This window comes from Meriones unguiculatus, chromosome 3, assembly GCF_030254825.1.
Source record: "Meriones unguiculatus strain TT.TT164.6M chromosome 3, Bangor_MerUng_6.1, whole genome shotgun sequence".
NCBI classification, from domain to species: domain Eukaryota; kingdom Metazoa; phylum Chordata; class Mammalia; order Rodentia; family Muridae; genus Meriones; species Meriones unguiculatus.
The window spans coordinates 139,037,911-139,065,694 of NC_083351.1; the positions used below are offsets into that span (position 1 = coordinate 139,037,911).

A 27,784-nucleotide genomic window follows, 5' to 3' on the forward strand; every position below is an offset into this window, starting at 1 on the left:
GTAGGCCAGGACACAAGGGCAGGGGTAGGTGGGAAGACCCCAGTTAGGACTCTTCAGAGGAGATGGCAAAATAAATTAAAATGACAACTGAGCAAATTGCCATCAGGATACAAGTGGGAGCCAGCAGCAGAAGACTTGAGCTCTGTCAGTTTCTGGTTGCCTTTAACTGATTTGTGCCTGGACCCCGCCTTCTGTTAACACAGGGGGAGGGGTGAAGGGTGAAGGGTGAAGGGTGAAGGGTGAAGGGCGAGGGGCTGGGCTCAAGATTACACCTGACCAAACAGTTCTATGATTCCATGAAGAAAAGCCAGGACCTGCCTCATCCAATGAGCGTAAATGATCTTCTGGTGTCCTTGTTTGTTTCAAAGGCTTCTTCCAATAAGATTCAAGTAAACACTCTCCCAGATTTGCCCTCTTTCCCCTTCCCTCCTCCATTCTGCAAATAGCTCTCGAATGCCAGGAACCAGTTAGGCTCTATTCAGAATGGAAGGGTTGAGGAGAAGGAATGCTCAGCTTAGGAAGTGGATGGCAGAACGCAAAGACTGGGGGTATGTGGAGGCTTCTGCCAGTAACAGGAAGTCTGCTTTTAGATATAATAGCTCGAGAAATGGGGCTACTGCGTATGTATTTAACCATGTGCCACCGGACACAAATTAAAGCCCCAAACACCCTCAAACTCTTTGGAGGGCTCTCTGGAGGACCACTGACCAGGCTGGCATGCGACTCAGTGCTCGGCTTGCAGTGTCTCTGAGTTTAGCCTCATAGCAGTTCTGGCAAACCTGAAGCACTAAGTGATCTGCACCGTGCGTGGCTTCCTGGAATTCAGAACACCTTTCATACACGTGTTACATGCCTGCATACTGACCTTTTTGAGCCAGAGCTCACAAAGCTAGGGCCAAAGGGACATAAAAGTTGACTTAAAGAACAAGAGGGACGCCATGCTAAAATGCCTTTGTTACCAAAGGCTTCCTTGGCCGTGGTGAGATGATGGGAAGGTGTGTCTGGAGGTGTGTCAGGCAGTAAGAAGATGGAAACAATGTAAAGAGAGCTATGGAAAATAACTGGTTAAAATGGAGTCTCTTTCTTTTTTGTTTCTTTGTTTTTGTTTTTGTTAGTTTGTTTGTCTGGCAGAGCTGCAGTTGCTTCTGAAACCTACGGTTGCATTCAGTTTCCAAACAGGTGAGTTCTGAAATCGTGACAGACTGAATCAGGCTTCCTACTCGGAAGAGGGCAGGGTCTGCAGTGTCTGCAGCAGAAACACCCCACACAACCATCAAAACCCCTCACCCAACACCACGGCAGTGTGAGGCACAAAGACCAGGCCTTCCCCCTTTCTGCTGAGCTGTCATGTACCATTCTACCTCCACTGATGCATGTGTGCACAGACGCATGCACGCGCACACAAGGCCTCTGACCTTTCTTCACCATTCTTCCTGCCACGGTGAACTGGGTGGAATCGTTGGCCGCGCCCCTGCCCTTCGCCTTCCATGCCTCCTCGCGAACAGTGATGAGGTGCTTCCGCTCTTCAATCGTCATCTGGCACTCTCGACTTTCCGAGACCCGCTGTTTACGACATGCACAGAAGGGAGGAGAGGAGACTGATGGAGCTGTAAACTTCAGCCCGGCAGCGCCCCCCAAGAGAAGAAACAATCACAGGTTATCCCCGTCTCCCGACGGCTGGGTGAGTGAATGTGTAATCCATCCCGTGCCCACCAGGATAGCACTAGTCTAGCATTTCATCCAAGTCAACTCCCCAAGAGTTTCAGTGACCAAGCAGGAAAGCTGGCTAGAAGGAATGTGAGTTGTAAGATTCCTCAGGACCGGTGGGCCTTCTGGGCACCTGGGGACTCAGGTAGCCAAGAAGCCCTGGAGGTGGCTTGAGATCATAGCAGAGCTGACACAAGAGTTCACCTGCGGTGGACACAACCCACACAGAGAACAACAGTTCTCAGCATGTGAGCCGCTAACGTGGGTGATTTCAGTGGCCAGCTTTCCTGTCATCTGACCCACGAATCTTCCTTGCACACGATCCCTCAGCACACCCTCATGGCCAGAAGTGATGCTGATGTCCTTGGTACTTCGGATGACTAGGACAGCTAAGTGCAATGCATGATCCTAGCGTGGGACTGGGGTAGGCCTACTGCGAATATGATTGGAGAAAACTGACACAACTCAAACGCAGATGTGGGCTTGGCAAACGTGATGCCAATGTTAAGTCTCTTGGCATGGCATCACTCCACTGTGACCTAGGGAAGTACTTTCTGAAGTACTGATGGTGCGCTCACGGCCTCTCCAAAGCACAGGGTGTGGTTAATGACTCAGAAAAGACTTTCCTCCAGTCAGCAGCTGAGCGCCCCGGAAGCACCTCAAATGTTCTCATGGAAGGATGAAGGTTCTGAGCTTGGCATAAAGCAATCAACCCAAAGCTTCCATTGTCTCCACAGAAAGAATCTTTTACTTCCTTCCAAATGCAAGTATTAAACATAGAACTTTTTCTGTCTCAGGAAATTTTTATATAACTTGGTTATTTGGCATGTTTGGCCTGGGAAACCCCCAGTAGGCTCCCCTTGACCTTACAAGCTCTAGATATGTAGTTGTGTATTCTCAGAAAAGCCTATAAAATCTACCCTAATGTATAAAATCTCTCAAAGTGTGAAAAAATTTTTGTTTGTCCCTTTCTTTTTTGTCTGTGCAGATTTTTCTTTTCTTGTTTGGTTCTGATAAGTTCCGTGTCCTGTGCTATGGCAGATGGATGCTCAGCTGCCTGGAATAGTGAGAGGAGAGGCAGAAGAGGAAGAAGACCTACCCAGCTGTAAGTCCTTCTTTTCAACACAGACGCCATCAAAATGGCGGAGAGAAGCACGGTGGGGGGATGAAGAGAGGATGGGGAGCCAGGGTAGGAGACAGTGACACAGTGGGGGAGACAGGAGGACTAGAAGCAGCTTCGGGACAGCCCACGTTACCAGGATGCTGTGATGGCCTGGTTCTTCTCCTAACGTACTGAGAACTCACAGCAAATCTCCACATTCTACCCTCAGGGATAAGATAGGACAGGAGAGTGTAGTCAGGTAGCATAAGGATCAGCAGCAAATTAAGAGACAAAATCCCTCCGCAGTTAACAAGTTTCACAGGAAGAACTATTGTGATCTGGCTTGTAAGTCTTCACCTTACATTGAATAAAATTCAACAGCAGACATGATAGGAACATATGCTAAGTAAGTAACGGAGATAAGGCCAAACCATGAAATTCGGCGAAATGGTAAAGAATTGAGCTTTGCCTTCCCCTGAACAAAGATTCTGATCCATGTTCACATGCAGTGTCAAGAGACTTGAAACTGGAGACAGTGATGAAGAAGCCCTGTGCTCTGAATTTAAGATTTCAGTCTGATCCTGTTGTCAGCTTCTGATGGACGATGCACCTCACTCTGAGCAGCCTCAGGGCAGGAGAGGAACCAGCACCTCACTCTAGCAGCCTCAGGGAGGAGCCAGCACCTCACTCTAACAGCCTCGGGCAGGAGAGGAACCAGCACCTCACTCTGCGGCCTCAGGGCAGGAGAGCGCCTCACTCTAAAAGCCTTGGGGAGGCAAAGAAGCAGAGGGCCCACGCCTCAAGGAGTTTCTGCCCTGTTTTAAACAGCCTGTTTCCTTCTCTGTGCACGCTATCATGAAACACCAACACGCCGCCACTTCTGGGGCAAAGCAAAGGACTTCCTTGATCACTGAGAACACTGAGAAATGCCACCATGTTAGCACGTTTATCTGGTTAAACTGTTAAGAAGTAAAAACACATGCTGAACATGTCCTAAAGTTTGAGGTCATAAAAACTTAAAAGAAATTCTGAACTTGAATGTACATGGAGAAGCAAAAGCCTGTGACAGCCCACAGAAACTGAAGAAGAATGACGGGAGAAGATTCAATTTTAAGACTCATAAAGATATAGAAGTTAGGACAGTATGGCACTGACTATATCAGCATAACAGAATAGAAGCCTAGACCCATACACCTACAGTGACTGAGCCTTGAGCAGAAAAGGGATAAAAGCAATACAGTGGAGAAAAGAGTATTAGTAAGAAGTCGTGTGCTGCAATGTTTGTAAAACAAAAACGAACCTAGATTAGATCATATATAACTCACAAAAACTAAGTGGCTCGTAGACTTAACTGTGACATATAAGACTATAAAACTCCTAGAAGATAACAGGAGAAAATTTAGACACGAACTTAATCACACTCACATACACACCGCTCCACTACTGAGATCAGATCTACGGCCTCAAGCATGTTATTTTTCCCAGGCTGGTATGATCACCTTTTAGGTAGAATACCAAAGGCACAGTTCATAAGAGAACTAGTTGGCAAGTTGGGTTTCACTGAGATTAATAAACTGCTTGGTGAAAGGCTTTGCCAGAAGAATGAAAGGATAAACCACAGGGTGGGAAGAAATATCTGCAAAACTTATTTAACACAGGACTGTTATCCAAGACACACAAAGAATTCTTCAAACTCGGTGACCAGGAAACAAACGAACAAAGCCTCTGTGTAGGTACGTCACCAAGAAGATACACACACAGAAAATAAGCACACGACCATCCATTCAACACCACTGTGAGGACTCACATATTAAAATGAGCTTCTGGGATGTGCCTTTTGGAATGGCCATAATCCAAGACACTGACACGAGGTGCTGTTCTAAACGCTGAGCAGCCTGACCATTCTCTGGGTGTTGAGGAATGCGTGACCATACAGCCACTGTGAGCGGCAGCTGGGAGCTGCGAGCGTGCTCTTCCTGTGCAACTCCTCAGTCAGGTCCGTTAATATCTGGACAGTGAGGCTTCTGTCTTAACAAAAATTGCACGAGGGCTTTTGCTTATAGCTGCTCTACCCACAATTGCCAAAACTTGAAAATAACCAAGGTGCCACCAAGCACGTGAATGGCTTGGTCCATTCAGACCCATTTCTCCTCCCCAGCACTGAGGAGAAATGAGCTGTGAAGGAACAGGGCCAAATGAATTCCCTGTTTGCAGCTCTAGCAGGTGGGAAAAATCAGGGAGGCAAGAATGGTGGTTAAGGGACACAATCCTGTATGGTAGCTTAATGGTGGACAACGTGGATCAGAGCTGAGTGAGGGCTCACCAACAGTGAGCTGGGCAAGAACACCCTTCCTAATCCTGCCTTAGGACTGAAAAGTTGGAGACTTTAACCGTCCTCATGACTGTGAGGGGAATCCACACTACTGAATCCACCTAAAAATTTGGAATGAAGGATGGGGTGTGGGTTGACCTACTTTGAAAAATATGAAAAAGTTAAACACATGCATGATAACATACGTACACACAATCGCGCCCTTTCTCTGCACACACAGTGAAATGCCACAGATTGCTGCTTAGTCCCCAAATAAAGCCTTCTCTACCGCCCAGGAACTGCAATGAGGCTTAACATGTTACAGGCATTTCCTCACCTGATTAACAGATAGGAAAGACAGGTGTTTATGGGCAGCAGGCATAGCAGGAGAATAAGTAGAAGCAAATACAGGTTCCTATAGGGCAAAGCAAGAGGATTAGAGGGAAAACCAGAAGAAGGGCAAGGGCAGGAGTGGGCGAGGGAGCAGGGGAGAACCCAGAGAAACAACACATTTTCTGCCAGGCTTAATTTTCTCATTGCAGTTTTGGTTCTTCCTTAGAACCTTCCTTTGAATGTCAGTGCTGAATGACATTCATCCCACACTGCCCGGTCCATGCACCTGAGGCAGGGTTGAGACTGAACAAGCTAATGGCAGACGACTGCAGTTCCTGTGTAAGTACGTATGGATACTTACTTAGGGACAAGACCGGGCTTTTCACCAATAGTTTAAACACTTAACGTAAATGATTAGTTTCTTTATAGAATTTTCATTATGTGATTTAAAAATAGTTTAAGGACACAGGATCAGCTTCCATATTGGATACAAAAACAGGGATGGACTGGGGCAAGAAGCCATGTTAGCTCCCTTAGGGACATTTACGTACAACTACATGAGCAGAAAGCCTCTGCCCCTCCGAGTGACTGGCAGGCACTGCTCCTTCAAAGCTGGTTGCTTTGGTTTTCATGTTTCAGATAAGGTTTTCATAGAGCTTTACAGGGAGCCAGCCAAAATTACAAAATTACTGCGACACTGTCCAGATGGCCTGCGTTTACCTGAGATGCTCCCTTGACATTAAAAAAACAACACGCTATGTAGGACCATGAACGGAGTACTCAGGATGTGTTAGCTGCTTCTATGTAACAAGTTTTTTCCTATACTATGTATGTGTGTATGAGTGTGTGTGTATGTATAACACATATATACACATAAATATGTGAGTTTTCCCCCTAAAATTCCCCGTTTTTTTGTTTTGTTTTGTTTTGTTTTTTCCCCAGAAGCATGGCTCTGAGGATTCTTTGTAGTGTTCTCAATGTAGAACCCTCTCTTTGCTCTTCTGCCTCCTCGCTGTGTGTCTAAGCTTTGGTCCACCAGGGGAACCCACTGTGTTGGTCTTGGAAGGACACCTGCATTAGAGTCAGGCTTACCCAAAGCAGATTAGAAATGGCATTATCATCTGTAAATCCTCCTTCTTCCTATAGGTTAAAACAAATAGGAGACATTGTAGAAGCCCGAAAGAGTAGAGTCTGTGGGCGTGACCACTCTGCCTGGGTTCAGTCAGTCAGAAGCATGCATGTGCTCGCATTCCGGGGCTGTGAACAGCAGGCAAACTCTCTCCTCGGGGACAGGACGATGACCATGAGCAGACATCGCCCAAAGCTCGCTCTGCCTTCTATTCTCCCCCATCCACCTGCTTTCTCCTCAGCCGTGACAGACAATTCCAGCATGAATGTGGCAGGGCTTCCTTCCTTGACTCCCAGGCCTTTTTGGTGATATCTGGGATCTCAACCTTAGCTGACCTCATTAGAGCAGCAGCAGAAACGGCAGCCCATTCCCACCCGGGACTCATACAAATACAGAGCTGAAAACAGACAATTCTCTAATGGGTTTTGACTTCCTGGGAAAAGTCCCAGACACTGGATGACCGCACATGCCACAACAGTGACCAGGCCAAGCAGGGCTGGGATTTACTCATGATTTGCTAGAAAGAAAGAAGATGCCTGGCAGGCTGCTCTTGAGGACCTTGTTTTGTTTTCCTCTCTCTGGATGGACATGGAAACAAATCCTGCTCAAGCACACACATGTCCCTTGAAGTGTGACCTGGTCTGTGCCACGGCTCTGTGGCTTTGGACCCTTACTGCTAGTATATATGCCATATCACCCAGACTTACGCTAACTGTCGTCCAGGGGCCAGGCATGGGCTGTGAGGGGCAGAGGAGGAGAATGGCCTGGCTCATTTCCATGGGAAGCGAGGCCAGCTAGGGATAATTGTGCTCTTAAGAGTCATTTCATTAACCTTCATTTGGAGGAACACAATTAAAAGGCAAACAACTGCTCCCTAGGGCTGATATTTGAGAACAAAAAGGGAAATCCTCACTTTCTTCATGAGCCCAAATAGGACCATATTATCATATAGGACCCAAATGAGGCCTGGGTGGGAGCACCCTGCTTTCTTTGGGGACAGCCCCCTTTGACAGAGGAAGTAATTACAGATCGTCAAGGCACTTACTTATTTTGTTCTTGTTTCTTTGAGGAACAAAGAATCATTCTGTAGCCTGGGAAGGCCTGAAACTCACTATGTAGCCTAGGTTAGCCTTAAACACACAGAAATTCTCCTGTCTCAGCCCCGAGTGCTGGAATTATAGGTGTGTGCCAACAGGCCCACTTCAGCCCCTAACGTGTGTGTGTGTGTGTGTGTGTGTGTTTAAAATAATTTCATCTTGTTTTTTTGTATATGGGTGTTTGCTTGCATGTACACATCTATGCACTGAGCGCATGCCTGATGCCCACAGAAAGCCAGAAGAGGGCGTCAAATACTCTGGAGCTGGAGTTACAGACTGTTGTGAGCCTCCATGTGGGTGCCAGGAATTGACTATGCAGTCCCTGAAAGAGCAGCCCATTCTGTTAACCACTGAGCCATCTCTTCAGCCTGCTAGTGTCTTCTCTAGAGTCTTACCAAATCCTCAAAGTTTTAAATGATCAATATGGTATTAACATAAATAGGAATTGATTTTGCTTTTATGGTGTGTGTGTGTGCACACAGAGGCCAGAGGTCAATATTGGGTGTCTTTCTCCATTGTTTTCCACCTTTTATTCTGAGAGTATGAATCACTGAACCTAAAGCTCGATGCTTTGAACACTACATGATCAGCAAGTGGGGTGACAAGCACAGGCCAGCAGGAGTGACAGGCACCCACACCTGGCTTTTATGAGAGCGCTGTGGATCCACAGTCAGGTCTGAATGCTTATGTGATGAGTAGGTACTGACAGTGCCAACTCTCAACCCCTATTTTTCTTTTTATTATTTTTTAAATGAAGTCTCACTCTGTAGCCAAGGCTGGCCTGAAACCCACTATGAGGCTTAAGTTACCCTTGACCTAAAGCAAGCCTCCTGTCCCAGCTTCCAGAGTGGAAGTGCTGGGACTCCAGGTATGTGTCACCATGCTGGAGTGTGCTCTTCTCTTATGATGGCTGCTGGGACATTTAAATCCCCATGTGGCTTCCATAACATGCTTTGTTCATGGGAGAGATGAGACCTCCCTCATGTCTTGCCTGTTGTATGTCTCTGGAGCGGCAACCCGTATCTGTGCACCAAATACCATGAGCTAGAAAACATTTGCTAATACGTGCTATTTGATGGATTGAGAACTGGGGTGTGAGTGACCGGGAGCTTCTCTGTGCCTGGCTGCAAAACTGGACAGCTGTAGGACCTGGCCCCCTGCCAGCCACCCATGGGCAAGCTAAATCTCGCTTTAGGAAACAGGCTGCCTTCTGCATGCTCATGCCACCCATGTCCTCCCTTCTCCAGGGTGGCTTTCAGACAGGCACTTGGAATAACTGTTCACGCATGCCTAGGTGGGCACCTCAAGAATCACCAGCTTGAAGGCACTTTGCCCACCTCATCTGAGCACCATCAAGTACTGCACTTAAGTACACTGCCAGCCCCCGGGAAGAAATGAGCCCGCCTGCTGTCTGAGGCACCACTTGACCTTAACAGAACTTGAGACTTCCCCTGCAAGGGACAAGAGCTGAAAATAGACTGGCTTAGCGTAACTTCAAAGAGTTTATTGTCTAAGCCAAAGTGAAGTAGGCCAGCGAGGAGCCTAGGAACAGCGAGTTCACCATGGCTGCAGAGGCAGGGGCCCAGAGAGCCCTGGGTGGCCCCAGCACATGCAGGTGTAGGCTGCACCCAAACCCTTGATGTTTCCAGCATTGGGTTTTCCATCCCAAGAGTGAATGCAGGGGAAGCCCAAGTCTCTCGCCTATGGGAGCTCAGCCAAGTGTCTGGGCCATTCAGACCCACCATGCTCCGGAAATAACATGAGCCCTCACTCTCATACGTGTTTGAAACACTTCTGCGCCACCATAGGGAATCCATCTCACTCTGAGCTTCGTGCCTGTTGTCACCTGACTGAACGGGTCTGCGTCTTTCAGAACAGCTGCCTGGGAAGTCCCATCGTGCGCAGTGGGAAGCTCTGCGACTCAGGTGTGTTCTCTGTCTGAAGACTTTCGAAGATTCTAGAAGTTGGATGGGTGGGTGTGGCTCAAGTGCGTCATTCTGCCTCAGCCGGCAAGCACATGTGTACCCACAGAGCCAGTCAGGGGACAGGACATCGTGGCTGAAGCTTGGAGAACCAGGCCAAGGATGATGACCACTCCGTTTGTGATTCAACAGTTCACTGATAGGCCCACACATGACATGCTCGCACATGCGACTTAATTGATATTCACGTATAGGTCTTCAATAAAAGCCTTACCTCATCATCACGAAATAGGTTTAAAATTAGGCAGAAAGTTCTCATGGACCAAAGTTACGCCCTTCATTTTTGTAACTAGGTCTTAAATTTCTGCATAAGAAATTTAAGTCCGTGTTTGATAGGTATCTTATAAGCCGTGTGTGAGAAGTTGTCTCATTTGAAAGACTTTACTCACGTCCTAACATCAGACTTTATTTAAAATTCAATAGTGCACCACACTTGGAAGCTTAGACATTTGTTTGCTGAGTGTGGAGCTGGTATGAGGCCTCGGGCCCCAGCCTGGACCTCAGGGTTAGTTCTAGCAGCATTGTGACAAACTGTTTCCTAAAGGCAAGCATCACTAGTGCCGTGAAACAGGCATCCTTATGCCACACTTGGTTCCTGAGACACACGGGCATGTTAGTGAGGTAGGCAAGGACATGCTAGTGCCGTAGAGCAGGAGGTCCTTAAGCCACACATGGCTCCTGAGACACACATGCATATTAGTGAGGTGGACAGGGTACCTTCCTCAGAGACTGCTCCTCCTGCATGTGCAGGCCGCTGGCGGCTTTGCCGTATTCCTGCTTCCGAAGCAGCCTGTTCTTCCAGTCTTCCTCACCACTCTTCTTCAACAGCGCCAGCCTGGAAGGACGACACACCAATGGAGAATTCACGTTCTCAGAACTTACAAGAAAACTCCTTTCCAAGACGGTCCCCAAATTTCTTAGTTGGCCGGGAAGAAAAGCTGAAACTGACTTGCCAGGTAAGAGACGTCAGGGAAGAGACATACCGTCATCCCAGCAAGAGGAGAGACAACGCTGCCTTCCTCGTGCCCTGGGGCGAGAGAGAGCAAGGCCAGAGGTAAAAATAACTATCCTGGTAGTGAACCGCCTTTCAGCGACGCCTTCTGGCCGCCTCAGGAAATAACACCTGAAGCTGAAAGCTGCAGTTCTTTGCAGACAACATTGATTAAAACATGAAGAACGGGAATGAGTAAGGGCAGAAGTTATTGCCAAACAAAGTGAATTATACTCAGGTGTGGAAATTTCAATATGAGACTCTGCTTTGAACAATAAATATACACTAATCAAAGCATAAAGATAGGGTATGTCGGTATCACACTTCAACAAAAATGTCATCAGCTGTCTTCTGGTCTCAGCTCTGGTCTTTCCCCTAGATTAACTTTGTCTCTACAATGTATCCTCACACAAAAACACTTTCTAAAAACCCACTTTGAAAAATTATCAGTTCAAGGGAAAAAAATCTAGCAAAAAAAAGAATCTTATTAACGGAGACTTTAGCTCAGACACGGCAAGACTCTGCCTAAAGCTGCTGGCACATTTTGTTTTCTCTGCAGAGTCATTTTCCAGAACAAGAGGCTATTTTAGACATCTCAGCCATTTAAATTCAACAGAGTGGGAGAGGCAAAGGGCAAAACGGGGCCTAGGAGACTCACTGAGGCTGTTCAGGGAACCTGAAACCTACGGGGAACAAGCGAGGTGGTGAGCTCCTGCCCCCATGCTTTCTGACAGGGTACACCTGTGACCACACATATGACCTGCAACAGTGGCTGCCAGGAGCCAACGAGCTGTGCTCTGGGTTTGAATTGGTGTGACGGGGCACGAAATATCCCCACCCACATGAGCTCGGCCCTTGGCTGGTGCTGCTGTTTGAGGAGGTTGTGGAACCCTTCGGATCTGGGGCTCAGCCGCCTGAGTAGAGCTGTAGGGGCAGGACTTGGGGTTTGTAGCCTGACCCCAGTACTGGCTAACGCGTTCTGCTTTCTCTGAAACATGAGCAAGCTATGGCACAAGCCCTAGTCGCTGTGGACGGCAGCTCCCTCTGTGTGTGTCCCCCACAGTGGACTCTACCCTCCCCTCCTCCATCTTCCCGGTGGCTTCTTATCAGGTATTCAGTCCCACCCATAAGAACAGTGGTTACTTTAGCTGTCACGATCTCCCCTCAGGCACCTTGTCTTCCCTGCCTTGTTTGTCATGCATGACCGGGATAAGGGGCTCTTCGAGACCCCAAGTGCTAAATTTCCTGATTCTATCCAGTAACTGAACTGGAGGCGGGATGCCCTACACTCTGATAAACGCTTGTTCGCTCATTTGCTGGTGTTTCTTGGATGGAATCCAGGGTCTCAAACCTGTCAGGCAAGTGCCCAGCTGCTGAACTACATATGATAAAAAAGGTCTGCTGGGCAAATAAGCAACCAAATTCTCTATTGAACAAGAATCCATCATATTTGTGCATCATCATCTTTTAGACTTTCTGTCTCTCTATCAAATAATGTAAAGAAGCTCTGAAGAACTCCCTGAGGGACACAGAACTTTGCCCGTTGGGTCTACCTCTCTTCAGGCTCTTCCTTCTTTCGTCATCTCTCAGTCCAATGTGGCAGCAAAATAAGACCGCCTTACTGATCTAATATGTAATCAGGTTCATATAGCTCCAGGTATCAGTTAATCTTAACTTCCATGGTTCTACAATGCTAGCATGGCTACTTCATGTATTTGAACACAAAATCTGAATTTCTTCACGTCTTAACTTTAGTTCTTATCAAATGACTATTATTTATTCTGCCCCCGTTAGTCTAAATGTGCCTATTTGAGTGCAATAAGGACCTTGAAAAAAATCAGATTATTAAAAGAAATAATCACATCTGTGAAATCTGAAAGTGCCAGGGAACGTCTTCCAGCTAGTTAGTGTACTGGGCCTTCATACACAAAGAGGGGTATGCCCAAGCATCGCCTGCAGGAGGCACCCACACTCCCACGCACCCTGCAAACTGCTCTAAGAACCAGCCACCCTCACGTTACCTCTGACTCAGAGCAGGCGTTCTCGGGCTTCACCAAACTGGATTTATAGAGTCCAAACCCTTACCCTCAGGAGCGAGGACCATTGCAGACAATGTAGCCCACAAACGCTCCTCAACAGAAGCATGGCTTACCCTGATGCTCCTCTGACGGACAGGAGACTAATTCACAAAAAAGCAAACTGTACAATCTAGAATCGCTGTCGCCTTCCTCATAATCCCCTGATGTGCACAGACATCTCTGAGAACCGCATGTGTGTTCTCATCACACAGAGTCTGAAAGCAGCTGCAGACAGGTCAAGGTCCCACTGAGCCAGGGTCCACTGCATGCTCTTGGGAGAGGTGGTGTGATTCCAAATCTTGCCCCTCAAAGTCCCGGCTGTTTCCTCCCACGAGAAGTGGCGCTGAGCAGACACACAGTGCTTACCTCTGTCTGGAAAAGCAGAGCTTTCCACGTTTCTTGTAATGTTCTCCCTCGCCCCATCACTTCCTCAGAACCATCCAGATGCCATTCTAAGGCCCTGGTAATTTGCTTCTCAATATGTTGGCTCCTTCCACATTAGAAACTTTCAGGGACCCCAGAGCAAGCAAAATAATAAGGGAGAAGCTGCTTCAGCTGAGCCCACACAGTCCTTGGCCCGGCCCTCTCAGAGGGCAAATGATGAATAACCTCATAATAATACACAGTGAATCTGCGTGTGTTATGCCGTCCCCTCTCATTTCCTACTTAGTGTTCAACAAGCTGGGGAGGGTAGCAGGTATGTCTAATCTTGTTCTCTGCTATGGCAATCTCACAGTCCCTCCTTCATCACCACTGCAGAGGGCTAAGGTCTGGGCCGACATGTGATGTAAATCCCCTTGTGCCGTGCCAACAACTGTCGGCGCTTTTAACCTCTGCCAAGTCTGAGGGCTGTTTGTGGGCTGTGATATGGAGGGCTGGGGCATCTGCTTAGTCTGCGGCTCCGTACCCCACGAGTGGCATAGCATTAGCCTGCTAACATGCCTGCCTGGCCCGGGGCCAATGGGACATGTGCTCACCAGGCTGCCGTGGGAATGTCTACAGCCCCTGCTCTTCAGCCTGCTGGATGAGGACAAGTTTTTCCAGGCTCATAACTGTCAGGGCTGGGTCAAGCAGGGGACAGGCAGACCACGTGACCCTAATATCAACTAAGGTATCTGCATTTCCTCTTGAGACATTTCAGAGAAACAGAAGCATCGTGGACCTGGGCTGAGCAGCACTGATGAGATTCTGGTCTTTGCTAATGAGGAAGTCAGAAGAGTTAACTACTAATAACAAGCTTTTGGTCCACATTTGGTTCTTATCTGGAGCTGAAGACGGAACCCAGAACCTTATACATCTAAACATGTGCTCCACGCTGAGTCCTGGTTCCAGCCTCTAGTTATGATTCTTTTTCTTCTTTTTTTCCTCCTTCCTTTCTCTTTCTTTTCTTCCGATGTTATGCAGTATGCATGAGTGTGTGTGTGTGTGTGTGTATGTGTGTGTGTGTGTGTGTGTGAGCTCTGACATCTGCCTGCCTTCACCTGTAAGCACTGGGGTCACAGATGTGTGCCCCATGCCCAGCTTCTACCTTCATGCCAGGGATTCAAACTGAGTTCCCTGGCTTTGAGCAGCAAGCACTTCGCCTGCCGAGCCGTGCAGCCAAGCCCTTGCTGTCCATGTATCTGAACGTCTCTGGTGCTGAAGACCCAGGCTGGAGCTTGTAGCTGCTAGGCGTGCGCTCTACACCGAACCAGCCCCAGCCCTTCTTGTCTAGTCAGTGTGAGACTGCTCTGGTTTGAGCACAGTGCGCTTTCTCGTGTTAACTGTCCATACAGCGGTATCTTGCGTGGACCTGCAGGGGATGAAGAGACTTAAAACGGATGGCTGCCTTTTTCTTGGGAGTGAGTTTATGCTCTGAACTCCGGATCGGTGATCAAAGAGCTGGCTCTCTGGCTTGTGGCCCCTGCACAGGTGTTTTGGCTTTGTAAAGCTCAGGCATGAAGCACCCTTTAAAAGGTCTGCTGTTGAAGGCCTGGTCCCTAGCTGGAGTCAGTCCTGGAGAGTTGGTGGGAGCACTAGGAGCCAGCCTCCCTCACTACATGAACTCACCCCCTGGCGATTCAGGATTTAATGGCATTTTTAGGAGGTGGTAGTCATTTCTAGATGTGTGGGGTCCAGTGGGAGAAAGCAGTGGCAATGTTCCTACAGGTGCTATCTTGTCCCTGGCGCACTTCCGTTGGCTCTCTAGCCAACCAGAAACTGAAGTCTTTGAGACAGACAACGTAAATCTCTTCTCCGTCAGATCAGGCCTCCCAGGCAGCTGTCACAGGGAGGAAAGGTCTGACTCAGTCAGCCCCAACTTCCCTGCATGTCCAAAGGTGGCAAGAGGCCCTGGTGTGGCTGCTGATGTTCGTCTTTGATTTCAGCAACTGTGAGCCAAGCACATTGTTTTGCTTTCCACAGTATTCAACCCCAGATACTCCTTGAAGCATCAGAACTGACAGCTGAATCAGGACAGATAAATAAAGGTGGGACCTCTCTCTGTTCTACACCAGCATGAGGACTTGCTGGGAGCTAAAAGCTTCCATCTCAAAGTGGGGTGCAGAAGAGCAACAGAGGGGCTCAGGGACTCTAGCTAACCCACAGCAGGAAAGGTGGCTCTCCTCACCTTTTGGTCATCTTCTCCCCAGAGTGGAAAAGGGCAGATGAGGTGGATTTGCAAAGGCCTGATGGACTTCATAAGTGTCCTTCTCTAGCTTATAGAGTTATTTGGTTCATAATGCTGTTTTAAAAAGTCTTTACAAAGGCCATTTGGTTAATCCACTGGAAAAAGTATCCCAGATTTCACTCTGGCAATGGTTCAAACTGGACGCTCTGGACATTGTCGTTGCTTTTCTCATTGCTGTAACAAAGATACCCAATGGGGGCTACCTACAGGAGCACTGATCTCGGCTGATGGTTTGCGAGGGAAACAACCTGTCATGGTGGGGGCAGAGCTCATGGCAGGGAGTGTGTGGCCGGGGCTCCTCACACCTCAGCAGACCAGGGCACGGGATGGGACTAGGCACGCAGCTGGGTTGCAATCTTCAAAGTCTTCCTCTAATGACTTACCTCTGTCAGCCAAGCCTCCTGCCCAACAAATTCCCTGAACAGTGTCACTAGCCAGGGACCACGTGCCCAAACTCATATGTATATGGGGGCACTTCAGACTCACACCCTAAACCCCCCAATGTCAGAAAGATGAAGAGAGGAAAGGAACCTGGGCACATGCTTCCCTATGCATCAAACACATTCTTTAAAATGAGCCCAGGGGTTGTGATCTTGCCCAGCGTATTGAGTACTCAGTGCTGAGGGTGCTGGGACTCAGTCCTTCCTGTGTCGTAGGAATGAAAACGGCCTCCACAGGGAGTAGCACTATTAGGAGGTGCGGCCCTGTTGGAGTAGGTGTGGCCTTATTGCAGGAAGTGTGTCCCTGGTGGTGGGCTTTGAGGTTTCAGATGCTCAAGTCAGGCCCAGCGTTTCTTTCTCTTTCTGCTGTCTGCTGATCCAGATGCAGAGCCCTTGGCTGCCTCTCCAAAATCATGTCTCCCTACATGCCACCGTACTTCCTGCCATGGTGACAAACGGACTAAACCTCTGAACTGTAAGCCAGCCCCAGTTAAATGCTTTCCTTTATAAAATTTGCCATAATCAGAGTATCTCTTTATAGAGATGGAAATCCTAACTTAGATGCCTCCTTTGGTAACTCGCGGCATCAGAATAGCTGGACTAAGGAAGGTTTGAAGGCTCTAGAAGTTTATATGTCACCCTGGGAAAGGAAAGCAAAGCCCCAATAAATGTTTGAACAACACCCTTATTCTCAATAGGTCAAACTTCACATTTAACAAAGAGAAGGGTCAGAGGCACACTCAGGGGACCTCCTCACCTGAATGGTAAAGATAGACACATGGGTATTTTCAGTGATGTACACACAAAAGCACCATCAAAGCCTGGGGAGGGAGTAGGAAGGGGGTGTCATGGGTGACATATTTCCTATTGACATAGTTTCTGATAGCCAACATAACTGCTAAATAAGGGGACCTTGACCTTTTAAAAAGCATATGCTAACAATGAAACAAAGTAGCTGAATATTTGGCAAGTATTCCTAACAGGATTCAGGATTCCTGACTTGGGTCAGAGATCTGTCTGAGGGGCTAGGCAACAGCTGCAGAAACCCATAGACTGTGTCTGGACTCACTTCCAGGCAGGTCACAGAAGCACAGTATCACCTTCTAACCCGCCCACAAAGTGTGGTGAAGAAGCCATATTCTACAGGAGCTCAACTTTAAACAGAAGAGTTCCCCCAGGGTGAAACTCACAGAAAGATACAAATCAGCCAGAGTTTACTGAAAACACACAGGTGAATCAAGAAATCTCACAGCTGCTGCCTAATATACAGTTTTAGGGCCGGAGCTGGAGCTCGGTGGTAAAGGGCACAAGGCTCTGGGTGGCATCACCAGCATGTGGTGGGGTAGGGGAGGGAAGAGGAAGGAAGGAGGGGTAGGAAAGAAGAGAGGGAGAGAGGAGACGGAGGATGAGTGAAGAAGTTAGCAAAAGAGGAAGGGACAGAGGGATAGAGAGGAAAGGAGGGAGGTAAAGAGGGAGGAAAGGAGGGAAAAGAGAAAATTTCTAAGTGTTCAGAACAGTCATCCATCTTTGGCTGGTGAGATGGCTCAGCACACCAAGATCCACAACCTGAGGTTGATCCCAGAACCCATGTAATGGAAGGAAAGAAGTGGTTTCTGCATTTCTGCAAGTTGTCCACTGACCTCCACATATTCTGTACCACACGTGTGAGTACACACAAACACACAAATAAATAAATACAATAAAATTTAGAAAAAAGCAATTCATCTTAATTCCTATAAAATATACCAAATAGATTCTAATCTCAAAGACACTGACCCTCTATGTGACTTTATCTGTCTTCACCCTGTATTTATTTTACCAGACAATCAGAGGGTGATTGTACCTGCAGACTGATGTTTCTGCAGGAAAACGAGGCTGGATCTCGGTTCCCAGAGAAGTGGACACGGAATAGAAACACAGGCCATGGACAAATAAGGCGCCCCAGCCTCTGGACTACTAAGCTAGGTGCAGCTCATGTCCATACGGCCTGGCCTCCTAGGGTTATTTTAGCATCATGGCACAGCCCCTCCCAATTCTACCTGCCAGTCACCAGAGGGGCCTGCCTACCTTTCTTTGATTGACATGGTTTTGCTGGGTGAATCCAGGACAGTCTCGCCTGCCGGCACTTTGACTTCTCCGGCGGCAAACATGGCAGAGGGGTTCTTGAAGAGCTTCTCCGCTATCTGCTCGGAAGGATCCTGCTGCTTCCAGGACCCCAGCGTTGCCATCTGAATGGAGGCTTTCCCGGCAGCCGGTGCCGCCTGCTCAGAAGCAGGCTCTCCAAACTCTGAGGATGAGAGGGAGTCAGAATTGCCCCCCCCAAACCCCGCCCCGGAATCTTCCCAGTTGTACCCCTCCCCACAGTGCGGCACCAGAGCCTGGCTGTGGGCACAGGGCAGCTTCCCCAGGCTTTCTATGCAGAACCGCAGTGCAGCCCACTGAGAGAAACAGCCTGAGCCAGCTGGGCTGCCGACGCTTCTCTTGAACAGCGCACCCTCATTTCTAGTGAGCTGAACTCACAGCCCAAGCCTGTCTCAATTGACAACTCTCAGTGTGTGCAAATGGAAGCAGCTTGGTGTCTGCGCAGACAGTGCACTAAACTGTATGATCAGGAAGCACGAAGAGTTTGGAAACCTGGCCGGTTCAAGTCCTTATTCTCTGTGCTTGCTGAGCGCAGGAATTTCGTGCCGTCGGTTTTAATAAAAGGAGTCACCACAGCTCGGCGCTCGGAAGGCTACCGTGCACGTTAATGTCACTGGTCACCTGAAACCCTCACCAAGGGCTGTTAAGAGCTGCAGCCACTTTTGCTGACACCATCAGTTCACTGACCTGTCAGATTCGAGGGGAAGAGGGATCTGGGGAAAGGACTAGGCTCACTCAAGTCCTAATTCACGAGTCTGCCAGACAGCAAAGCCTCAGAGAGCCTGGGAGCTGCCTTACCTTTGAGCGAGAACTTCCTCGTGACATTCCCCACATCCAAGCTCTCCTCCAAGGCCCGCTTATCCTCCTGGTCCAGGTTCTCCTGCCAACTGCCTCTAGCAGTGGAAGATCCCTTCAGCTCATCACCCAGGTGGGCGACAGGAGGAGGACCAAGCTCCGTGCTTCCTCTCCTCAGGATGGTGTGTTTCAGCTCCTTCTGCCCAGCACCACCGGCGACTCTGCCAGGGATGGGGTAGGAGGGCCCTGCCTCCTCCTCCGAGGCCCCGAGTGTTTGGACATCACTGTCTCCCGCGGTCAGAGCGTTGCTGCTCTCCAGCTCTGCACACTCCCCCAGCATTCCTTCGCTCCCACGGCGCTCTGCGCGAGGCCGCCAGGCTTGTGGCTTGAGAATGCTTCTAACCGGAGAGTCCAACGTCTCCTCGGAAGGGGGGGACTTATAGTCAGGGGCGGCCACACTGTCTTCAGCAGCCGGCTTCGTGCGAAGGTCCCCGGCATACGTGGGGGCAGCTGCAGGCGTGCTCACAGCTGTGCTCACAGATGTGCTTACAGTGGGGGAGAAGGAGATGAGCTTCCCGCTGCTCTGCACCTGGGGGGACACGGTTTACCAACACCGTGGCGGGCACAGCTGGGCACCGCACACCTGTACTTCCACCTGCAGGCCCACCATCCCGGAAGGCCAGCCTGCACGCTGGCGGGGCACGCGGGACACAGCAAGAGCCAACCTTCCGAGGAAGCGGCTTGCCTCTGCCGTCACCCACTCCCGAAGCGGACTCATCTCAAGGGAGCTATGAAAACGGCTGAAGAAAAGCGAACCCGGGTGAGGCTCTTCCTTAGAGATGAGGAGATGAGGCCGCTTACAAGCCTGTTGACCCTGTCCTGTGTCACGAACCCAAGAGCAACACTGTGCAGCTGTATTCAGAGCACATCCCCACCCCAACACATACATGCACAGATACTCCACACACCCACTCACACACACATACACTCTGGAGTCACATCGCATGAACTCACCTGCTCCACCTCTCCGAGTGTGACCGGCTGAGTCTGATACCTGGCATTCAGCCTCCTCTGCCGCACGGCTATTCTGTTTCTGGTAGAAATGGCTTTGGAGACTGGCTGGGACAGTTTGTTAAACAAGGCCAGCTTCTCGGCTAAGCTCAAGGAGGAGGAATCGGGTTCGCCCGGCTCAGCAGACTCTCTGCCCTCGTTTGCCTGGCCCCTGGTTAAAGCCTTGTGGTGAGCTGAAGCCTGCAACCTGGAAGGGAGGAGGGAGAGGCAGCCCTAAGAGAAAGGCAAGCGGAAGCCCACTGCCAGGTCACATGTTCATTCTCCTACCTATGTCACTTATTTTGTCAAGGGTTGGTCCTGCCCCCGTAGATCTGGGAGAGGGCAGGCAGCTGTTTACCGACTGAAGGAGACAGAGAGCAGGGCCAGCAGCTCTGGAACCGGCTGACTCTTAACTGTGAACCCTTTCTATGACGGAAATTTCCTGCAGAAGCCACCAGTGCCAGCCTGGACCTACCTTCCTAGAGGGAAAAGCCCGGGTGGCTCCCACCACAGGGACGACACATAAAGGCAGAAAATCACACACCCTCCCCCACCCCCGGGGCAGACATCCTCTATGGATGCAGCTGGGGGAGGTGCTGTCTTCATTTTGAGTGGTTAGGGGAAATATGGTCTCCCGCCAATGACAGATCCTGTGAAGCAGCTTTTTCTCTGTCAAACACGTGGTTTTTAAATATACTTTTCCCCCAGGTTTCTACCAGTTTCAAAAGTTACTTAAATCTCATTCTCCGTAGCTTGAAAGGTGAAGAAAATTTCAGGTGGTTAAACCTCCCCCAACCCACGCTGGGCACGTGCAGGCCAAGGAGCTGCAGTAGACCTCCTACATGGGCAAAGCCTGCAGGGGCGCGATGCTCAGAGCTAGAAAACAACAACAATAATAATAGCTCCCACAGCAGGGAGAGGAGGAGGCTTCCAGCCCAGGAGGTCAGAGCCGCCTTGGAGACAACGCTGCCTCTGCCCCGGCAACACTCTCGTAGGATATTCTGCCTTTGCTGTTACTGAGCACTGATCCACAGGCAGTCCTAGACCAGAGGCAGTCTCCGTGTCCAGATATGTCACCAGGACAGCGGGCAAGTGAGGACACCTGAGATTAGAGCCTTCTGGGGTCCAAGAGTGCAAACTAGAAGGGCAAAAATCATCTTTCCCCAGACAGCCCTGCTTCTGGATAAGGCTGGTTATCTATTATCTATTATTCTAGTTCTGTCATTTTACATCTCTGTCTTTTTTTTTAGCTTTTTGTGTTTTGGCTCAACACAGTTAAGACAAAGGGGATATTTATATGGTTTATGAGCATAATTTTAAAACACCACAATTTAAAACTGAATCCTATAATATCTATAGCCAATCTTAAAACCTAATGGCATCATCTCCTTTCTCTAAATTAGAAAACAGGAGTATCTGGCTTAGGTCTAGATTTGCGTATACACATATTTTAAAAATAACTACACCTTACCAACACTTCAATATTCATGCTAATGCTCCACTTTTAAATTAGTCTTGACCCGTTAGTATTTTAAATGAAAAATAAGTTTTTGAAGAATGACCATTTTTATGGAAAAAAAAAAGTGTTAAGTGAGTTAGTGTGATCCTAGCATCAACACAGGAAGCAGGCAGATGAAGTATGGTTCTCACACAGCCATGACGTTAATGGCACCTTGCACGGTATAAAACATTTTGGGACCACTCACTGCACTGACTTGTCAAACACATGAAAGTCACTCAAGGCTCCAGATGCACCCGCTGCCCAGCACCTCGGCACTGCGTGCTACATGCAGCTACGTGTGTCCAGTACCTGGCAGGCTGCCCAGGGCTTCTAGCTACAGTGGGGCTAGGAAGTCTCGCCATTACAGGATGGGTGACCCCCGGGCAGGAAGCAGGGATAGGTTCACTTTAAAAGCAATGGCCAAAGGAGGAGCATTCATGAGGAGAGAGAAGAAAAGAAGCATTAAGGAAAGCATAGCTATAAATCCAGAAATGCAAACAGCAAATATTTCACCAAAAATATTTGTTAAACACCTTTGAGGGAAAACGAGTCACAGAAGAACTTGGGAAAGGAATACAGACGGAGGGAAGAGGAGGCACAGGCTGTCCAGAGGAAATTGGGACAAGCAGAGGCATAAGCTTAAAGGGTCAGCTTACAACAAACTGCCTCGTTTTAAGAAGTCATTTAAAACTGTGTCCACCACAGCTGGTCAGGAGAGCCCAGCCACAGCCTACAGTGTTCTTCGCAGTGAAGCTCTTACAAGTGTCTGCTGCTACAGCATTTACCAGCCAGTCAAGGGAATTGTTTTGTAAACTAATGGATATGCTGAGAGTTGCTGTAAGCGCACAGATGTGCACATCCACACATCAAGGTGCCTAGCCTGGGGTGCAGCTCAGTGGTAGAGCACTTGCCCAGCATGCACAGCGTGGGTGAACCCCAGGAAGGCTGCTGACCTCACAGCAGGTTCCAGCAGCAAACCTGCAGAGCCAGGTTCTCAGGGATGCCGCCCCTCCGCGGAAATGACTGTTTTTAAACTAACAGATCCTCAGTTGATTTTGAATGCAGCAGTCACAGCGATCCGATCTGAGCGCACCTGAGCAGATGGCCCCGGTGCAGGCCTCTCGTTTGAAAAGTGCCTACCTGCCAGTTACCTCTTAGACACTTTGACGATGGCTTAACAACAAAATATAGGCTTATCTCTGAGAGGCGTGTACTAGAATATTTAAGGATCAAATGTCCATGCTGTGACTGAAAATAACAGATGTGGAGAGTGACGGCCTAGGAGCCAATAACTGCCGTAGGTCAGGCCCACTGCGGTTCATCTGCTTTCATGTTTGGTATTTTCATTGTGAAAGATAAAACACGAGGATTAAAATGTTTCAAAGGTAACCTATAACATGTACATCCCAGAAAAACCAAAGCAAAAATGAGTGTGAGATGAGTGCCTCTCTATGGCTTCTAGTGAAACTGCCTCATTCTTATAGAGCGTTCTTGAATGTCCCTGTGGGGATGACAGCACAGGCCAGGCTAAGAACACCCCCAGAAACGCACGTGGCTGCAATGACCACTTCCTCTGTGGTGATGGGCTGAGTGTGTGAGCGGTCCTGCAGGCGACGCAGCCTTTGCTCCACGGCTGCATTTCTCGAATGCCTCTTTGGTACGCTGTGCTCATCGAATGATCTCTCCATTTCCTGCAGTTAGAAAACATTGTGCAATCTGCATGAATTCAAAGAAAAAAACGGCGCTGGCAGGTGTGCGTCTGCCGCTATTCTGAAGGAGCCACGGGAGGGGACACCAGCGCCATCAGAAGGGAACACTCCAGACAGCTGGGTGGCCTGAACCAGCCAAACAGGTTGTGATTCCAGAATGCCAACTGATGCTGCCATCGGTCCCACCCAGGTACTTCGGAAAGTGAGAGGTGGGGCTGGGCGTCAGGACATCTCCCAGCCCTCAGAGAAGGTTCTAGAATTCTGTCTCTTCCTCCTTCTCATCCCTGCCTCCAGGTGGTGAGCGGCTTCCTCCGCCACCTGCTCCTGTCACAGAGGGCTACCCCATCCCAGGCCCAAAGCCAGATGCTCACAGAGTAGAACCTCTGAAGCAGTGTGCTGAAATGTGACAGATGTGCTCACCTCGCCCTCTGCTACAGTAAAGGGCCCCGACTGACTCAGCCTGGGAAGAGAGCAGGTGCTACAGGCAAGGGGAGCCCTGAAGCTCCGGGAAGGGTGGGAGGTACCAGGGCTACAGTGTCTAAGCAAAACCATTTGGCATGCCTTACCCTGAAAAGCAGCCTCTTGGCAGCAACACTCAGCTTGGCCCGTTCATCCACCTTTTCTTCATCTGTAAAAGCCACGAAATAAGAATGGAACATGATTAGAAAGCATACGCTTAGCCTCCGAAATGCTTTTCAAGACTGACTGGGCAATCGCTTGAATCCAAGAGGAGGTGAGCTGACATTACAGCTGGGCTCTCCCATGTAGAGAGGAGCCTATGCTGTCTCTTCAGGGACTAACACTAACACCCATCGCAATTCAAACTGTGTACCGGCAGCCATGTTTACTCTAATAGTCTGTCTAAGAACAGACCCTAGGAATAGACTGCCTTGCTGGATAAGGTGCCAGTCACCAGTAAAACCTGCTTCTTTAGTCACAACGGCTGTTCCATACTGCTCACTGAACAAGCCTCTTAAATTCTATCAAAAGCTAAGGGAAGGCTTATCTGAGAATTTCAGCAAGGGTTCACAGCAAGGCAACTTGAAAGAAAGCAAGAAACGGATAGGCTTCAGGCTTCCTCTCCCACAAAGCCCCAAATCTTGTCTTACATCATCTGGACGAGATATGAAAGAATAAAAACAAAAAGAGATACTCGCCGTCAGCCACCGGCATGTCTGAACCCGAAGGGTACCTAGGAGAGACAGGGACAGAGAATGACAGTGATTAGTGGTGGACACCCAAGCTGCCCGTGAAACATAACGCTGAATGGAAAACAGATGCAAGCGAACCATCCTCAAGATTTAAACCACACACTGGCTGTGGAACTGCCAAACAAGTGTGAGCTGACACTGTGGAGCGTGCACACACAACCCCGGCCTGGTGCACACCTTGGGGAGAGAAAGTAGCACTGACAAGGAGCTATTGTGTGGGACTAGGGGCACGTTCCTGTGGACTTCACAGTTTCTACACATTAGCTTATGATCATGTCATACAAAAATGTGAACATAAAAAGTAAGCTGTTTATATGAAGAATACGAAATCCCTTATCTCGGTGGAAGATGCTCAGTCCAGACACCAGTTTGATAAAAGCATTCAAAGAACCAAAAGCCCAAAGGAGAGCTTCTTCTCCCCCGATCTGTGGGCAGTTTAGAACTGTAGAGTGGTGCTAGTTAGACAAAGCAACATTCTCTGGAAATATATTGCATTAGCAAAATAAGTTTTCCTCCCAGCTGATACGGAGTAATCCTGGAATCCTATGCAAATAGCATGGGGCCAGCCAGGGTAGTGGGCTCTTCATGTTTGAACTGCTAATAGTACACACATGTGCCTACCTATCAGATTCCTTCCGCTCGGCTGACGTTATAGGTTGAGTTCTAAATCGTTCAGAAGTTTTTCTATTTTCACCGGGAGAAAGATAGCGTCTTGGTTTCCGAGACCCTCTCTCCCGTTCCATGGGCAAGCCAATTCCTTCAGCTGACCTCTCAACCCGGGATTGGCTTTTAGGACTACAGGGCAGTGAATATAATACAGGGAGAGGGAGAGGGAGGGGGAGAGGAGAAGGAGGGGGAGAAGGCAGGGAGAGGGAGAGGAGAAGGCAGGGAGAGGGAGGGGGAGAAGGCAGGGAGAAAAAGGGGAGAAGGCAGGGAGAAGGAGGGGAGAAGGCAGGGAGAGGGAGAGGAGAAGGCAGGGAGAGAGAGAGAGAGAGAGAGAGAGACAGAGAAAGGAGAGGTTTATGCATTTCCGTGAGTCACGACAGAGTGCTCGGGTCTACATGCTACCACCATGCACATTTCCACGTGACGTTCTACAGACCCGCTCCTCCAGACCCCCGTTAGTAGGCAGAAGCAGAATGGTAGTGTATGAGCCATTTCTTGTACACTCTGCCCTGCACACAGTTGTGAGCTAAGCTAACAGGACACACCACAGGTGAAGAAGTGACTTGTCTGCCAAGGACGTGCAAGTGACATATTGGAAGGCCGTCGGGAACGTAACCTACAGTTCAGGTCTCTTGCTGGCTCTGGCCGACTCCAGAAACACATTTCTGAGCTGGGCGACAGACACTCTGGTGTCCAGCACACCGGCTTCTGCACCAGGCCCCTCTGCCCTGGAACTCCGCAGCTCCAGCTCTTGCTTTGTGGCTGCATCCCTGTGTCGGGGGGCCTGGAGCTGAGGGGGACCCGTGTAATCTGACAGGGAGCGGGCCAGGACCTTACGCTTCTTTGGAGAGGCCTCCTTTGTGTGACTGGTGAGTGTGGCATCCTGGGACACAGGACCACTCTGGACATACAGAACCATTTCACTCCGGCCAGATCTCTGAGTGGGCGGATGGTGAACTTGCTGCTCTCTCTCAGGTCCTACGGCGATGGAGCGAGCCGTGGGCTTATCTAAATCTTCAGAATGGTCTTCGTGGCCTCTCACAAGCCTGTCATCTTCGGAGGTCAAGAGTGATTTGGGGCTCCTCTCCAGGGTTTCAGGGGAGAGCACATCTCCTGATTTAGATTCACAGATATGGAGGACGGGAGCATCCCTTGAACCACCTTCTAGAATCTTCAAGGTGGTAGATTTTATGACATTTGGGGTGGCTGGTCCCACCCAGCTGCATTCGGATGCACTTTCTGGGGTGTCCTTGGTCACCAGCTTGATGGCATGAACAGGGTCAGCTGGCAGGACACAGCTCTGGCTTGGCCGCAGCGAGCTCACGGCTTTGCTGGTGACCCTGTGAAAGGCGGAGCTTTCTGACTGGATAGACAGGAAATGCGCTGGTACTGGCTGCTGTCTCCTTTGAGTTAAGGACTCTGAAGTGAGTTCGGGGCTGCTGCGAGCACTCTCCTCCTTGACCAATTTTTCTCTAACTTTAACTCTTAAGAAAAAAATAGGATTTATGTTTTGATGTGCAGTAATCAACAGAGGGGAGCAAGCATGCACAGACCACAGACTCTGGAACCAACTCGGAGAGAAGTGTGAGAACACTTTTGGGCACTGAACACAGACACCTAGCACTTGCCAGTGAAATGGAGGGAAATCTCCAAATTTGCACTCATATTCTAGTGTGGCCCAAAAGTTCCATTCCCTACAGAGCTGAGGGTCGCATGCTCTCCTGGGGAGAACGGGTTTACTCTAAGGAAACACCTCACAGCCCTAGGAGGCATCACTCATATGTGCCACTGAAAGCGTGAGGATCAAGGATGCTGTGCACAGGCCTAGACCCAGGCGTGGGCTGTGGGTGGCTGGCTGCTACGAGGTAACTTACGCTCTTGGAATAGACACAGCCACGTCACTGGCCACTGGACACACGTGGGCGCTTCTGCTTTCTACTGAACAAGCATCACCTCCTGTGAAGCGCTGAGCACACACTCACAGGCTTTGGCTGCTAAGGCGACTACATCATCTGACCCCGAGACAGGGCCCATTTGGACACCGTACCTCACAGCAACATCAGGAAGAAGTACTTCAGAGAATCCTGGGCCCTCATCTCCCTCCCGTTGCTGTTACACCCTAATTAAAAAACAACCTAAGGAGGGATTGTTTGATGTTTTCTAAGTTTTAGACATTTGAGAACAAAACAGAAGTTATTTCAAAAGCTCTGCAGAGGCCCAGAACCATGGCTGGGCCCCACCTGCCCTCTCAGCTCAGGGTTTCACCTTTACAGTGGAAACAGTGGGCACTATGGGACATTGCTGCCCGTGTGTGAGGCCTTGTATTTGGTCTCTACCACAGGGAAAGAAAGGACTAGTGCCACAAGCAATGAGGCTTCTGCGGGACAGGAGACTTCCTACATAGCAAAGATGACACATTCCCCAGATGAGCACCCCGTCCGGTTCTTTTTGAAATGCCAGCCTGTACCGTGCGAAAGGGCAAGCCATTTGACCCGAGGTGGACTGCTGACTAGATAGACACAACTTTCAAAAGGTACACAGACCTCTTGGGAAAACATAAAACTTTCATTTCCCTTGGAGGAGTGAGCAAAGGTGATTGCTTACAATATACACATTTTAGAATTGCCTTGCTTAGGCCTAGGTTGCCCTATCACATTCATGAAACATGCTCTGCTTTCAAATAGGGCATCATCGGTAGACTTCCCCGAGGAAACATTAAAGACACACATAAAGGTAGTCACTAAGCTCGGGGAAGCGCTCTGAGCCACCGCTGTCTGAGAAGAGGCAGCCTTGGAGGGCACTGGCCAGGACAGCGAGCTGCAGGCAGGCTCCCTGGAGAATGCGTGGTCCTTGTCTGAGGGGATCTCAGGAG

The 27,784-nt window shown here is 49.3% G+C and overlaps 1 protein-coding gene across 9 annotated transcripts in view; it reads right to left on the minus strand.

Moving 5' to 3' along the window:
* Positions 1-27,784, minus strand: part of Svil (supervillin) — a 185,428-nt gene that overhangs the window by 31,809 nt on the left and 125,835 nt on the right. For 7 of the 9 annotated variants that reach the window (XM_060380646.1, XM_060380643.1, XM_060380650.1 and 4 more), the window contains 11 exons: positions 25,533-26,396; positions 24,868-25,041; positions 24,193-24,227; positions 23,602-23,663; positions 22,878-23,017; positions 19,790-20,033; positions 18,779-19,364; positions 17,906-18,125; positions 10,379-10,496; positions 6,546-6,593; positions 1,416-1,563 (listed from right to left, as the gene is read on the minus strand). In XM_060380646.1, coding sequence (XP_060236629.1) covers positions 1,416-1,563; positions 6,546-6,593; positions 10,379-10,496; positions 17,906-18,125; positions 18,779-19,364; positions 19,790-20,033; positions 22,878-23,017; positions 23,602-23,663; positions 24,193-24,227; positions 24,868-25,041; positions 25,533-26,396 — 2,639 coding nt within the window. The remainder of the gene's footprint in view (positions 1-1,415; positions 1,564-6,545; positions 6,594-10,378; positions 10,497-17,905; positions 18,126-18,778; positions 19,365-19,789; positions 20,034-22,877; positions 23,018-23,601; positions 23,664-24,192; positions 24,228-24,867; positions 25,042-25,532; positions 26,397-27,784) is intronic. The other 2 variants (XM_060380651.1, XM_060380652.1) reach the window with 2 other exon arrangements.